The sequence below is a fragment of the Dipodomys merriami genome, unplaced genomic scaffold (assembly GCF_024711535.1).
Source record: "Dipodomys merriami isolate MVZ:Mamm:240054 unplaced genomic scaffold, mDipMer1.0.p SCAF_45, whole genome shotgun sequence".
NCBI classification, from domain to species: domain Eukaryota; kingdom Metazoa; phylum Chordata; class Mammalia; order Rodentia; family Heteromyidae; genus Dipodomys; species Dipodomys merriami.
The window spans coordinates 11,592,194-11,606,599 of NW_027206013.1; the positions used below are offsets into that span (position 1 = coordinate 11,592,194).

The following is a 14,406-nucleotide window of genomic DNA, read 5'->3' on the forward strand; positions in this document are numbered from 1 at the left end:
AGGAGGAAGGCGGAGGGGGAGGAGGGGGAGGAGGAGGAGGAAAGGGGAAAGGGAGGAAGAGGGGGAGAAGGGGGAGGGGGAGGAGGAGGAAGAAAGAAACAGGAGAAGCCGGGTGCTGGTGGCTCATGCCTGTAATCCTAGCTACTCAGGAGGCTGAGATCTGAGGATCGCGGTTCAAAGCCAGCCCGGGCAGGAGAGACCGTGAGACTCCTATCTCCAATAAACCACCAGAAAACCGGAAATGGCGCTGTAGCTCAAGTGGTAGAGCGCTCGCCTTGAGCTGAAGAGCTGAGGAACAGCGCTCAGGCCCAGAGTTCAAGCCCCACGACCGACAAAAAAAAAAAACAAAACAAAAACAAACAAACAAAAAAAAGTAACAGGAGAATGAAGTAATGTCATTTGGAGAAAAAAGGGTGGAACTGGAGATCATCATATTAAAAATAAGACACAAAGAAATTATCACATTTTTCTTCATATATGGGAACAAGAAAAGGGAAGGAAGGAAGGAAGGAAGGAAGGAAGATAAGAAGGGAGGAAGGAAGGGAAGGAGAAAAGAAGGGAGGAAGGGTGGAAGGGAGGGAGGAAGTCAGTAGTAGCCTCTGATGTGGAAGAGATACATAAATACATTTACTGATTCAAATCTTTGGTAATGGGGTCCAAGATGTTACATTGTAAAGATCAAACCACTGGGGGCCTGAACCAGAAGAACCATGAGTTCCAGTATGAATTCAAAACCATTCTAAACTATATAGCAAGATAGAATCTCAAAAAAATATAAAACCAGACACAATTAATATTAATCAAAATCAAACCAGATGATTCTACACCAAAGTCTGCAAGAATTGACCTTGTGATTGTCACCTTTTAACAGCATGCCTCAGTTTCCCCCTAAGGTACTCCTGATGCCAGTTACTATTGGTTAGTAACATTAAGGGATGGCCTGTGAAAAGTGATCAGAAGCTCAATCCCCAAGGTCTTCTCATTCTTAACGAAAACTTACTTCCACTTTTAATTTAAATTTTAAAAATTGGGGGAGGGGGAAAGGAAGAATGTGAGAGGATACTGGGTATTAAACTCAGTTTAATCCCTGGATGCTGTTCCTGAGATTTTTTTTTTGTTCACAGCCCCTTACCATCTGACTCAAAGCTCCAGCTTTTTTTTTTTTTTAGGTCCGGTCATGGGGCCTGAACTCTGGGTCTGGGCGCTGTCCCTCAGCTCTTCAGCTCAAGGCTAGCGCTCTACCACTTGAGCCACAGCACCACTTCCGGCTTTTTTCTTTTTGCTTATGTGGTGCTGAGGAATCAAACCCAGGGCCTCATGCAAGGCAAGCGCTCTACCACTGAGCCACCTTCCCAGCCCCCTAAGCTCCAGCTTTTTGTTGTTGTTGTTATTGATCATGGAGCTTGAACTCAGGGCCTGGGCACTGTCCCTGAGCTTCTTTTGTTCAAGGCTAGCACTCTACCACTTGAGCCATAGCTCCACTTCCAGTTTTTTCTGTTTATGTGGTACTGAGGAATGGAACCCAGGGCTTCAGGCATGCTAGGTAAGCACTCGATCACTAAGCCACATTCTTAGCCCGTTATTTATTGTTGTTGTTTGTCGTGAGGCTTTAACTCTGGGCCTAGGCGCTGTCCCTGAGGTCTTTCACTCAAGGCTAACGCTCTACGACTTTGAGCCACAGCACCACTTCCGGCTCTCGTGCTTGGAGAAAAAGAGGCTCAAGGACTTTCCTGCTTGGATTGGCTTCGAACCCCAAAGTCCATACCTCAGTCTCCTGAGTAGTTGGTATTACAGGTAGGAGCCACTCGCCTGGCCCACACAGCTCCTCACTACCAGGAGGCGGGGACTAACCGTGGCTCCTCCAATCAGCAGGCGTCGTCGCATGGTGACGTCATCGACTCCTCTCCCGTCGGGCCGTGGGACTGCCAAGATGGCAGCGTCCGTGAGCTGCGTTCTGCGGCTGTCCGGCGGCTGTGGGTGGTCGCGGACGGCGCGGGGATGTGGGTTCCCGGGTCTTCCGGGCTTTTGGCCTCGGGGCCTGCTGGGTGCGCGGCTCTTGTCCCAAGAGAAGCAAGCAACGGAAACGCACTTCGGGTTTGAGACGGTGTCGGAGGAGGAGAAAGGGGGCAAAGGTGACCGGGGTGAGAGGGCGGGCCGAGGGAGACCTGTCAGTCCTGGACCGGTGTGACCACCTGTGAGCTCCAGGTCCGGTGTCTGGGACGTCCTGATTTCCAAGGACTTCCAAGTTTAAATTTTCTTTGTGTGTGCCAGTCCTGGGTCTTGAACTCAGGTCCCTGAGTTCTTTTGCTCAAGGCTAGCTCACTACTACTTGAGCCACAGCTCCCCTTCCAGCCTTTTGGTGGCTAGTTGGAAATAAGAGTCTCATGAGCTTTCTTGTCCATGCTGGCTTCCAATTGCAATCCTCAGATCTCAGCCTCCTGAGTAGCTAGGATTACAGACACAAAACACTGACGCTTGGCTTTAAATTTTTTTTTAAATACAAAGCACTTTAAGTCAATTCTGATTTAAAAAGCAAACAATTACAGTTCTGTGAAGGTAGAAATGATTAGCCTGATTTTATGGATGAAGTAGCCATGAAACAATGATAGGAGTGGCTTACCCAAAATTCTGCTAATAAGTGGCAGAACTGGGATTTAAATCCATTTGAGTTGTTCCCAAAGCATGTGCTTTTACCAGTATTCATTAACAGTGATGAAAGGACTGGGGCAGGGCTCAAGTGCTAGCTCCTGCCTAGCAAGTGGAAAAGCTGGAGTTCAAACTCCAATACATACTGCCAACCATAATAATAGGAATAATAACTGTATTGTTCTTTACAATGTATACTCAACATTTTACACAGTGACAAGGAGAGAAGACAGTGATAAGTTAAATATTCAATCTAACTTGGCAACCAAGATTGAAGTACAGGCAAGACTTAGCTTTACACAGTGAGACAGAACGGTAAAAATAACACACAAGTTAAAATCATGCAAAATGATCTTAATCCATGACCTTTAAAACTTACCGAGCCTGGGCTGGGAAGGTGGCTCAGTGGTAGAGTGCTAGCCTTGCATGCATGAGGCCCTGGGTTCAATTCCTCAGCACCACATAAAGCAAAAAGAAAAAAGCCGGAAGTGATGCTGTGGCTCAAGTGGTAGAGTGCTAGCCTTGAGCTGAAGAGCTGAGGGACAGCGCCCAGGCCCAGAGTTCAGGCCCCACAAATGGACCCAAAAATATAAAAAATAAAAAAATAAAAAATAAATAAAAAATAAAACTTACCGAGCCTAAGCAAAATATAGGCTTAGTATGTTCAAGGTCCTAAATTTATTCATATTAAATACAATGACAAAAATTTGTTTTGGGGGGCTGGGAATGTGGCTTAGCAGTAGAGTGCTTTCCTACCATGCATAAAGCCCTGGGTTCGATTCCTCAGCACCACATAAACAGAAAAAGCTGGTAGTGGTGCTATGGCTTAAGTGGTAGAGCACTAGCCTTGAGCACAGAGAGGCTCAAGGACAGTGCCCATCCCCTGAGTTCAAGCCCCAAGACCAGTAAAAAGCAAACAAAAAATATGTTTGGAGGCCAGGTGCTGTGGCTCATGCCTGTCATTCTAGTTACTCAGGAGGCTAACATCTGAAGATCATGTTTCAAAGCCATCCTGGGCAGGAAAGTCCATGAGACTATCTCTAATAAACTACTTAGAAAAAGCTAGAAGTGATGCAGTGGCTCAAGTGGTAGAGAAAAAGAATCAGGAACAGCACCCACACCCTGAGTTCAAGCCCCTTGACTGCCACCCCCCCAAAAATTGTTTTGAATGGAGGAGGGCAAGAAAAGTAAAGGAAGCAGCCAGATGGAAGTGGCACTGTGGCTCAAAGTGGTAGAACGCTAGCCTTGGGTGAAAGAGCTCAGGGACAGTGCCCAGGCCCTGAGTTCAAGCCCCATGACTGACAAAAAGAAAACAGCGAGAGTCCAAATAGTAGAAAAGAGGTTGCAGAATAAAGCTTCCTGACACAGCAGGAAGAACAGTTCTTACCTCCTACAGAAACACATGGATTGGATCCAAGTTGCCCATAAAAAAGGATCTGAATCTCTGAGTCATGGTGCCAAAAAATGTTACATAGAGTCAGCACATCTATCTACTTTGGACCTTGATGTTCAATGACAGAACTCAGGCAAATCAAGAAAGGTAGTGAAAGCGACAGAAAAGTTTATTAAGAAAACAGTACATTTTCCGTTGATTTTAAACCAGTCATCTCTAGAGTAAGAATGACCAAAAGCAAAAACCAAAAAGCCATTCTCTGCTCTTTTCTAGCTCTTTTTCAGCTCTTTCCTTCTCTTTCCCAGCTCCCTTCTCTTTTCTAGCTCTCTCCTCTTTCCCACCTTTCCCAAATGCTCTCTTTTCTAGCTCTTTTCTCTCTTTTCTAGCTCTTTTCTCTCTTTTCTAGCTCTTTTTCTAGCTGTCTTCTCTTTCCTAGCTCTCTCTCTTTCCCAGCCACGTGGGCCAACATGGCCTGGTGCCAGCCAGAACGATGAATAAACCTACCCCTTACCTGAATACCACGTGTGTAGTGCTGTTCTTACTCAGCTACCTCTTTTTAAAAACCTAACAGATAGAGTACAAGCCAATGAGCAAAAGCATCAGATACTGAGTTTGAGTCTGGTCTAGGACAAAAACCAATAATGTTAATATATAGATTTAGATATGAGGGCATCATGGCATAGTTTCTCCTTTACCTTGCAAAGAGAAGCAGTTTTCTGATGGGAAAGACTTTCTCTTTTCTCTTTAGGATTTTTCCATGTAAATCCTACCAGTAACAATTGTGTATTTATCGTATGTATCCTCTGTCAGTCTATCAGGTGTTTGAAAGTGTTGCCAAGAAGTATGATGTGATGAATGATATGATGAGTATTGGTATCCATCGCATTTGGAAGGATTTGTTGCTCTGGAGGATGCACCCACTACCTGGGACCCAACTGCTCGATGTGGCTGGAGGCACAGGTATGTCAAGTTTTGGGTCCTTGGGTATCGTTGAGCATCTTCTACAGAAATTACTCTTATTGGAATGTGATAGTTCATATTCCATTAGTAGATCATTTGAAAATCAGTATACTTCAGAGAAAGGTATAGAAAATATCAATCAAAAGCAGCTTTGTGCTGGGCACCAGTGGCTCATATATGTAATCCTAGCTACTCAGAAGGCTGAGAGTTAAGGTGGAGAGCTAAGGATCATGGTTTGAAGGCAGCCCAAGCAATAAAGTCCAGGAGACTTTTTTTTTTTTGGTCAGTTGTGGGGCTTGAACTCTGAGCCTGGGCACTGTCTCTCAGCTCTTCAGCTCAAGGCTAGCGCTCTACCACTTGAGCCACAGCGCCACTTCCAGCTTTTTCTGCTTATGTGGTACTGAGGAATCAAACCCAGGGCCTCATGTATACAAAGCAAGCACTCTACCACTGAGCCACCTTCCCAGCCCTCCAGGAGACTCTTATCTGCAATAAACCATCCCCTTTCCCCCCCAAAAAAAGCTGGAAATGGAGCTGTAGCTCAAGTTAGCTCAAGGCATTAGCCTTGAGCAAAAAAGCTTAGAGTCAGCACCCAGATCCTAAGTTCAAGCCCCAGGACTCACACCAAAAAAGCGGCAGGGGGGCACCTTTGGTGATTCCTGTATTCCTAGCTACTCAAAAGTCTGAGACCCAGGATTGATGCCAGCTTGGGCAGAAAAGTCCATGAGACTTTTCACTACAATTGACTACCAAACAGCCAGAGTGGAGGTGTGACTTGTGGTAGAGGAACATTCTTGAGTGGAAAAAGCCAAGGCCTTGAGGTCAAGTCCTAGCTCTGGCACAATAAAGTAAGTAACTTTGTGGATTTGGGGTGTGGCTCAAGAGGCAGAGCCTAGTATTCCAAGGGCCTTGGGACACATATCAGTTTTATGCTTTTCACTTCTCTAATATTTACAAAGACCAGGCTGGTCTTTGTAATAGAGTGGATAGAGTGCTTATGTAGGAAGCATATACACTGAGTTCAAACCCCAATACTAACAAAAAAATCAACGACAACAACAAACAAAAACCCAGAAGACCAACTTTTTACGCCAGTGATCTTTCATCATTTAAATGACCTCTTTATGTTTTTCACTTTTGCTAGGCAAGCACTCTCCCACTGGAGCTTCATCCCCCATGCCTTTTTCTGTTGGTACTGGGGTGAATCATAGTACCATTTCCACCACTAGAAATGGTAGCTTAGGGCTCTGTATAATAAACGTGTTATATAACAATTTTGTGGTACTGAAGTTTGGATTCAGGGGCTGGGAAGGTTGCTCAGTGGTAGAGCACTTGCCTTGCAAGCCTGAGGCCCTGGGTTCGATTCCTCAGCACCACATAAGCAAAAAGAAAAAAGCCGGAAGTGGCGCTGTGGCTCAAGTGGTAGAGCGCTAACCTTGAGCTGAAGAGCTGAGGGACAGCACCCAGGCCCAGAGTTCAGGCCCCACAACCGGACCCCCCAAAAAAATAAAAATAAAAAAATAAATAAATGAAGTTTGGACTCAGAGCCTAGCCCTTTCAGTTGACTTGCACCTTCCAGCCCTGTTTTTGTTGTTTATTTTGGAGATGAATCCTCAAGGATTTTTGTGCCCTTGCACACTGTAATCCTCTCGATCTCAGTAGCTGAGTAGCTAAGATTACAGATGTTAGCCACTGGCACCCAGCACTTACGTACTTTCATAAAAATAAAAAAAAAAAACTTTTAGGAAGTAGAGCTATGGCTCAAAGCAGTAGAGCACAAAAAGCTCAGGGACATGGGCTGGGAATGTGGCTTAGTGGTAGAGTGCTTGCCTAGTATGCCTGAAGCCCTAGATTCCACTCCTCAGTATCCTATAAGCAGAAAAAGCCAAAAGTGGCACTGTGGCTTTAGGTAGAGTGCTAACCTTGAATAAAAGAAGCTTAGGGATAGTGTGCAGGCTATGAGTTTAAGCCCCAGGGCCAACCAAAAAACTGTTTTAAGCCAGGTGTGGTGGTTATACCTATCATCTCAGCAAAAGGAAGGCTGAGGTGGCTGGGCACCAGTGGCTCGTGTCTGTAATCCTAGCTACTCAGGAGGCTGAGATCTGAAGGATCACAGTTCAAAGCCAGCCCACACAGGAAACTCTGTGACTCTTAATCTCCAATAAACCACTAGAAAACTGGAAGTGGCGCTGTGGCTCAAGATCACTAGCCTTAAGCTGAGGGACAGCACCCAGGCCCAGAGTTCAGGCTCCACAACTGGCAATAATAATAATAACAACAACAACAATAAATATTTTATTTTGTTTATGTGGTATTGAAAATTGATCCCAGGGAATGCAAGGCAGGCACCCTAGTAAGCCACATTCCCAGCCTGGATTTTTGCTTTTGGTTTGTATCTTTCTTCCTGTTTGGCTTCCCACAGGTGACATTGCATTCCGGTTCCTTAATTATGTTCAGGCACAACATCAGAGAAAGCAGAAGAGGCAATTAAGGGCTCAGCAAAATTTATCCTGGGAAGAAATTGCCAAAAAGTACCAAAATGAAGAGGATTCTTTGGGTGGTTCCCACGTCATGGTTTGTGACATCAACAGAGAGATGCTGAAGGTTGGAAAGAGGAAAGCCTTAGACCAGGGCTACAAAACTGGTGAGTCCTAGGAAAGCAGACACCAGGGAAATACTTGTATGTTTATAAAATAAGCTGGAGGAGGTCACATCAAATGTTGAAATCCTTATGCTCCAAATTTCAGAAACTTACAGTTAGGAGAGAGTTGAAGGGGCTGGGAAGGTGGCTCAGTGGTAGAGTGCTTGCCTTGCATGCCTGAGGCCCTGGGTTCGATTCCTCAGCCACCACATAAGCAAAAAGAAAAAATCCGGAAGTGGTGCTATGGCTCAAGTGGTAGAGTGCTAGCCTTGAGCTGAAGAGCTGAGGGACAGCGCCCAGGCCCAGAGTTCAGGCCCCACGACCGGACCCAAAAAAAAACAACAAAAAAAAAAAAAAAAAAAAGGAGAGAGTTGAAGATCATTTGGGTGACTGAGCACAAATGATACTGGCATTGTTTTTTAGGGCTCACCTACCTGTTTGTTGGACTGGATGAACAGCCCCATGTGACAGAGGAGATAACCAAAGCCCAAACAGGATCTTACTTAAGTCACACCACTATTTAGTAGCAGATCCTAAACTAGAGGCAGCGTTTGGATCTCAAATCTTATACCTTGAAATAGAAATTTGCTGGGTGTAATCTCAGTACTTGGGCGGCAGAGGCAGGAGGGATTTTGAGCCCAAGGTCAGTTAAGACTCCGTCAAAAAGGGCTGGGATGTAGCTCAGTGGCAAAGCGCTTGCCTAGCAAGTGCAACGTCCTGGGTTCGATCCCCAGTACCAAAAAAAAAAAAAAGAAAAGACAAGACTCCGTCAAAAAGAAAAGCAGTTTTAGTTTCCAACAGCTCTAGGATAACCTATTCCCCTACCAGTACAAGGCAGGTTTAATTTATTTGGAACACAACTATTCTGCTCACATCTCTTGTAAGAACAGAACTTCAGCTACAGCAATGTACTTAGCTAATAGCCTCTGTTAGCTCTTTGGCCTCTGCTCCAGATTTCTTGCAAAGCCAAGCTCATTCTTGGCAGCTCCCATATACAGCACTGAGCACCATTCTTTTTTTTCACTTTGTTTTGTTTTGGTTAAGAGTCCTGTGTGACTATGTAGTCCATGCTGGCCTTGAGCCTGCCATCCCCCTCCCTTATCCTCTGGAATGCTGGGATTGCGGGCATGAGTCATGACACTCAACCTAAGCAGGACTCCTAACAGCCAGGCTTTCTCCTAATCAACTATTGCCCTTACTACTACACAAAATCCAAAACAAAACTTTTACAACATTTCCTCCTCATCAGTATGTCAGAGAACCCAACTGACACAGTGCATGTGTTTTTGTTTTTGTTTTTGTTTTTTGTCTGTTGTGGGGCTTGAACACCAGGCCTGAGCGCTGTCCCTGAGCTTTTTTGTGTAAGGCTACCACTCTACCACTTTGAGCCACAGCACCACTTTTGGTTTTCTGGTGGTTAATCTCCTGGATTTTCCTCCCTGGGCTGGAACCCAGATCTATGATCCTCAGATCGCAGCCTCCTGAGTAGCTAAGATTACAGGCATGAGCCACCAGCTCCCAGCCATAGTACCTGTTCTCTGCTCCTCAGATTTCCCTATTTTGTCAGGTACCAGCAGCAGGAAAGTAAGGAACTGCCTTCCTACTTCTGGGAGCCCACTGCATGCTCAAAAAAAAAGGATGATTTCTGCTCTAGCATGGAAATGGAAATGTTACCTTTGGCTGCCCCCTATTTGTTCAAGTTTATTAATGATCCTGGATGCTGTGCCCTGTTGACCCAGATTTTCAGGGCTGCTGCTCTGCCCCCTCTTTCAGCAGGCCAGGTACTGCAGGAAGCTATAGAGAGAGCAGAGGATTACCACAAAGAAAGTCCCCAGGGTCCACATCAACCTTCCCCCACCCCACCCCCCCAAACATCACCACAGTAGCTGTGGTTGTTTTAGTCCAATCCTTCCTCCTCTTCCTGCCCCCAGGAGCAGCTGCCTAGACATTTGCAGCCCACTTGGTCCCAAGATGAAGGACTCCTTTGTTAACCATCAACACTAAGCAGAAGGCAGACAGTCACTAGCATTTTTAAACAAAGGCACCATGCTTTCTTACTCCTACTGACCAACATGCTCTGCCATAAAGAATGGAGCAGAAAGATACCAAGATGATCAGTAGCATTCCATTCTGAACTGGCAAAAAAAAAAGAAAAAAAAGAAAAAGAAAAAGATTACAGGTGTGAGCCATTGATATTCTTATTTATTTACTTATTTAAGTACTGGAGTTTGAACTCAAACTTACTTGTTAGACAGGCACTCTACCATCTGAGCCATGCCTCTAATTCTGTATATAGTTTTTTTCTGCCATTCCTGGGGCTTGCACACAGGGCCTGGACACTGTTCCTGAGCTTCTTTTGCTCAAAGATAGCACTCTACCGCTTGAGCCACAGCTCATTTCTGGCTTTTTCTGTGTATGTGGTACTGAAGAATTGAACCCAGGGCTTCATGCATGCTAAGCAAGCACTTTACCACTAAGCCACATTCCCAGCCACCCCCTTCCCCTATACTCTTTAACAGGACTGAGAGATACAGAAAACAAGAGAAGGAGAGAGATTGATTTAGTTGGGTGGCATGACTCAAATGGCAGAATGATTGTGTCGTATGCCTGAGATAGATTTTGGTTCCATTCCTTGCCAACCACCCCCTCACAAAAAAAATAAAGTAAAATAAAATAAAAAAATACACAGCTAATAAGGGATGAAGGTGGTGTTCAAACCCAGGCAGCTTAACCTGGTGCTACTTGAGGATATGTAGCTCCATGGCAGAAAGATTTCAGCTTCTAAGATCTTAGCATTGGAGGAAAGTAGCCAGGAATTCAATGGTGAAGGCAGGTGTGCAGTTCTTCCACTCCAAGTAGATACCTGACAATTTACTTGGTGCTATCCAGACTTTGCATCATATTCCACAGGTTTGAGGATCCAGTCCCAGAAGAGTGCTGCTATTCAGGCTCTAGCCACACTCAGAGTGTAGCTACTCACGCTGGGTTACTCACACTTCTGACTCAATACAAACACACATCCAAATGCAATACAAAATGTAAATTCCTCACATGTGATAAATCACAGGGTGCAAGGGAGACAGCTTTCCACATTCAGATGCAGAAATCATTTTGTCTTCCAGGGCTTGCATGGATCCTAGGAGATGCTGAAGAGTTGCCCTTTGATGATGACAAATTTGACATTTACACCATTGCCTTTGGGATCCGGAATGTCACACACATAGATCGGGTAGGAATGGCTACATATGCAGCTCACCTGATGTTCTGGGTTCAGCACTTCAGTAGAGTGGCTGCTTTGAGTTGGAACTTCTTTCTTTAAATTATTAGTTTTCCTAGTCAGGAATGAATGAACTGAAATCACAGGAATAGAAGCATGACTCATCTTGTCAGGGCCTGATAAGCATGAGGCCCTGAGTTCAAACCTCAGTATCACAAAAAGCATGTTATATAGAGAGGAGGTGCACTGTTTTGCTTTTGTTTTTTATTTTGTTTTATTGGTTGCAAGGCTTGAACTCAGGGCCTGAGAATTGTCTCTGAGCCTCTTTGTGCTCAAAGCTAGTGCTTTACCACTTGAACCATAGTACCACTTCCAGTTTTTAATGTGCTTAATTGGAGATAAGAGTCTCATGGGGTTGGAGATACCTGGCTGGTTTTGAATCGTGATCCTCAGATCTCAGCTTCCTGAGTACCTAGGATTATAGGCATGACTCACCAGTGCCTGGCTCCACTGAGATCTTAATTCACAATTCTAAACTTGCCTCTCACGCAGTTGTATCAGTCTGTATGCATTTGACTTATCAAGTCATAAGCAGCAGACTACAATATAATATGTAGGGTTATTCTGCGGTTTCAGCTTCCCAACTAGAATACACAAGAGGGCTGTGGGAAATAACAGTTAGAATGCACACAGAAATTCAATCTGTCTTGCCTTGTAGCACTGGGTGAGGTCTGCTGAGGAGTGCATCCCATTGTCCTTGTCTCTCACAGGCACTCCAGGAAGCCCATCGAGTCTTGAAGCCAGGAGGGCGGTTTCTCTGTCTGGAGTTTAGCCAAGTGAACAATCCCCTGGTATCCAGGTCAGCACCAATAACACAGCTTTATCTTTATAGTCCTTTTTTTTTTTTGGTCATGGGACTTGAACTCTGGGCCTGGATACTGTTCCTCAGCTCTTCAGATCAAGGCTAGCCCTCTACCGCTTGAGCCACAGCGCCACTTCTGGTTTTCTGGTGGTTTATTAGAGATAGTCTCAAAAACTTTCCTGCCTGGGCAGGCTTTGAACTGCAATCCTCAGATCCCAGCCTCCTGAGTAACTAGGATTTGAGGCGTGAGCCACCGGTGCCCAGCTTATTTTTTTCCCTTTTTGTTTGAAGTGCCAGGGGATGAGCCCAGGACATGTTCTAATCTTAATCTTTTGCCTTTTTTTTGTTTGTTTGTTTATGTAGGCTTTATGATCTCTACAGCTTCCAGGTCATTCCTGTCCTCGGAGAAGTGATTGCAGGAGACTGGAAGTCCTATCAGTACCTTGTGGAAAGCATCCGGAAGTTTCCATCGCAGGTACCAAAAACATCTATAGTGTGTAACAAAGGTCCTAAAGCTGAAATCCAAGCAATCCTTGCTCTGTCTTTCCTTGTGTTTTAGGAAGAGTTTAAAGAGATGATTGAAGATGCAGGTTTTCAGAAGGTGACTTATGAAAGTCTAACTTCAGGCATTGTGGCCATTCATTCTGGCTTCAAACTTTAATTCTTTTCCTTTCTGGAGTGTGAAGCAGTCATACCCTGCTGAAAGCTGCACCCTGAAGAATAATCTGGCTGATGAGACAGCCTCTGAGCATCTCCTCATAAGGATATGAATTCCTGTTCTGAACTGACCAATCTCCAAGTAGAAGAAACAAATTCCTGTCTTTTTTTTTTTTTTTTTTGGTTCATTGTGGGTTTTGAAGTCAGGGACTAGACACCATCTCTGAGATCTTTTTGCTCAAGACCAACACTTTACCACTTTGAGCCACAATTCCACTTCTGGTTTTCTAGTGGTTAATTGGAAATTAAGAAAAGAAAAAAAAGTCTCACAGACTTTACTGCCAGGACTGGCTTTAAACTGCAATCCTCACGGGCTGGGAAAGTGGTTCAGTGGTTGAGCGCTTGCCTTGCATGCATGAGGCCATAAGCACCACATAAGCAGAAAAAAAAAAGTTGGAAGTGGCACTGTGGCTCAAGTGGTAGAACGCTTGAGCTAAAGAGCTAAGGGACAATGCCCAGGCCCAGAGTTCAGGCCCACGACTGGACCCCAAAAAAAAAAAAAAAAAAAAATCCTCAGCTCTCATCCTCCTGAATAGCTAGCATTACCGGTGTGAGCCACCCGTGCCTGGCTCCTGTCATTTTTTTTTTTCATTTTTGCAGTTTTGTTAGACTCTGCTCAGGCCTTTTCTCACAAGTATTTGGTCTTTTTTGTTTTCTCCTGTTAACTTTCTTGGCTGTGCAGTGTTTAGGTAAAACCAGCACTAAAACACCATTTGCAAGTATATTGGTAGCTTTTCTTTCTTTTTTTTTTTGTTTGTTTGTTTTGTTGGTCATGGGGCCTGAACTCTGGTCCTGAGCACTGTCCCTCAGCTCTTCAGCTGAAGACTAGTACTCTACCACTTGACCCACAGCACTAACTTCTGGCTTCTTCTGCTTATGTGGTGCTGAGGAATCGAACCCAGGGCCTCATGCATGCAAGGCAAGCACTCTACCACTGAGCCACCTTCCCAGCCCCTATTTGTAACTTTTTTAACAGTGTGGACTTCCAGAGAAATAATGGATCATTGGAAAACAATGATGATTTGAAACAGAAAACCTAAACCAATCACTGAGCCTAGCACTGAGTATAGGGCCAAAAGCTAAGGTACAAGTCAGTGCTAACAGTAAATACTAGAATTATAGGCTGGTGTATATAGTTTGATGGTAGAGCACATGCCTAGTACCCTCAAAGTGCTAGGTTCAAAACTTAGCACCAGCCGGGCACTGGTGGCTCATGCCTGTAATCCTAGCTACTCAGGAGACTGAGATCTGAGGATCACAGTTCAAAGCCAGCCTGGGCAGGAAAGTTTGTGAGACTATTACTTCCAATAAACCACTCAGAAAACTGGAAGTGGCTCTGTGGCTCATGTGGTAGAGTGCTAGCCTTGAGCTGAAGAGCTGAGGGACAGCGCCCAGGCCCAGAGTTCAAGCCCCACGACCGACAAAAAAAAAAAAAAAAAAGAAGCTTAGGGACAGTGCTCAGGCCCTGAGTTGAAGCCCAGGAGTGGCAAAAAAAAAAAAAAAAAAAAATTTAAAATTTAAAAAAATTGTATACTGACTGAGTAAATGAATCTACATTTAGGGTAATATATGTCTTTTTTTTTTCTTGACATGGGTGAGAGAAATAAATGTTTTCATCATTCTTCCAGACTTTTACCAAAAGACCCTATTGTGTCCTTTATGTCTGTTATAAAGAAAAACACTCCAGATTAAAGCCTTGTCACTAGAATAAATATGACAGCTCCTTATTTCATGTGCCATATAGGAAGCTTCTTTGTCAGAACACATTTGATAAAAGGGTTGTATAGCACTTCAAAATGTTTGAAAACTATTTTTGTATGTACCCTGTGCCCCTCCAATCTTCAGGTATGGATTTGGGTAGCGCTGCCTTCCTAATTGCAGTCCAATTTGATGCTAAAGGAAGCCATCCACAGTTGTTTTGTTTTTGCTTTTTGCCAGTGATAGGACTTGAACTCAGGCCTAAATTCTGA

General features: G+C 44.5%; 1 protein-coding gene across 1 annotated transcript; it reads left to right on the forward strand.

Moving 5' to 3' along the window:
- Window positions 1-1,918: 1,918 nt before the first annotated feature.
- LOC138808463 (2-methoxy-6-polyprenyl-1,4-benzoquinol methylase, mitochondrial) lies at window positions 1,919-13,158 on the forward strand. The gene is made up of 7 exons (XM_069994719.1): window positions 1,919-2,132; window positions 4,850-4,999; window positions 7,422-7,643; window positions 10,763-10,869; window positions 11,628-11,716; window positions 12,083-12,194; window positions 12,279-13,158. The coding sequence occupies exons 1-7, from the start codon at window positions 1,931-1,933 to the stop codon at window positions 12,378-12,380; spliced, it is 984 nt and encodes a 327-aa protein (XP_069850820.1). The 5' UTR covers window positions 1,919-1,930; the 3' UTR covers window positions 12,381-13,158.
- The last annotated feature ends 1,248 nt before the right edge of the window (window positions 13,159-14,406 follow it).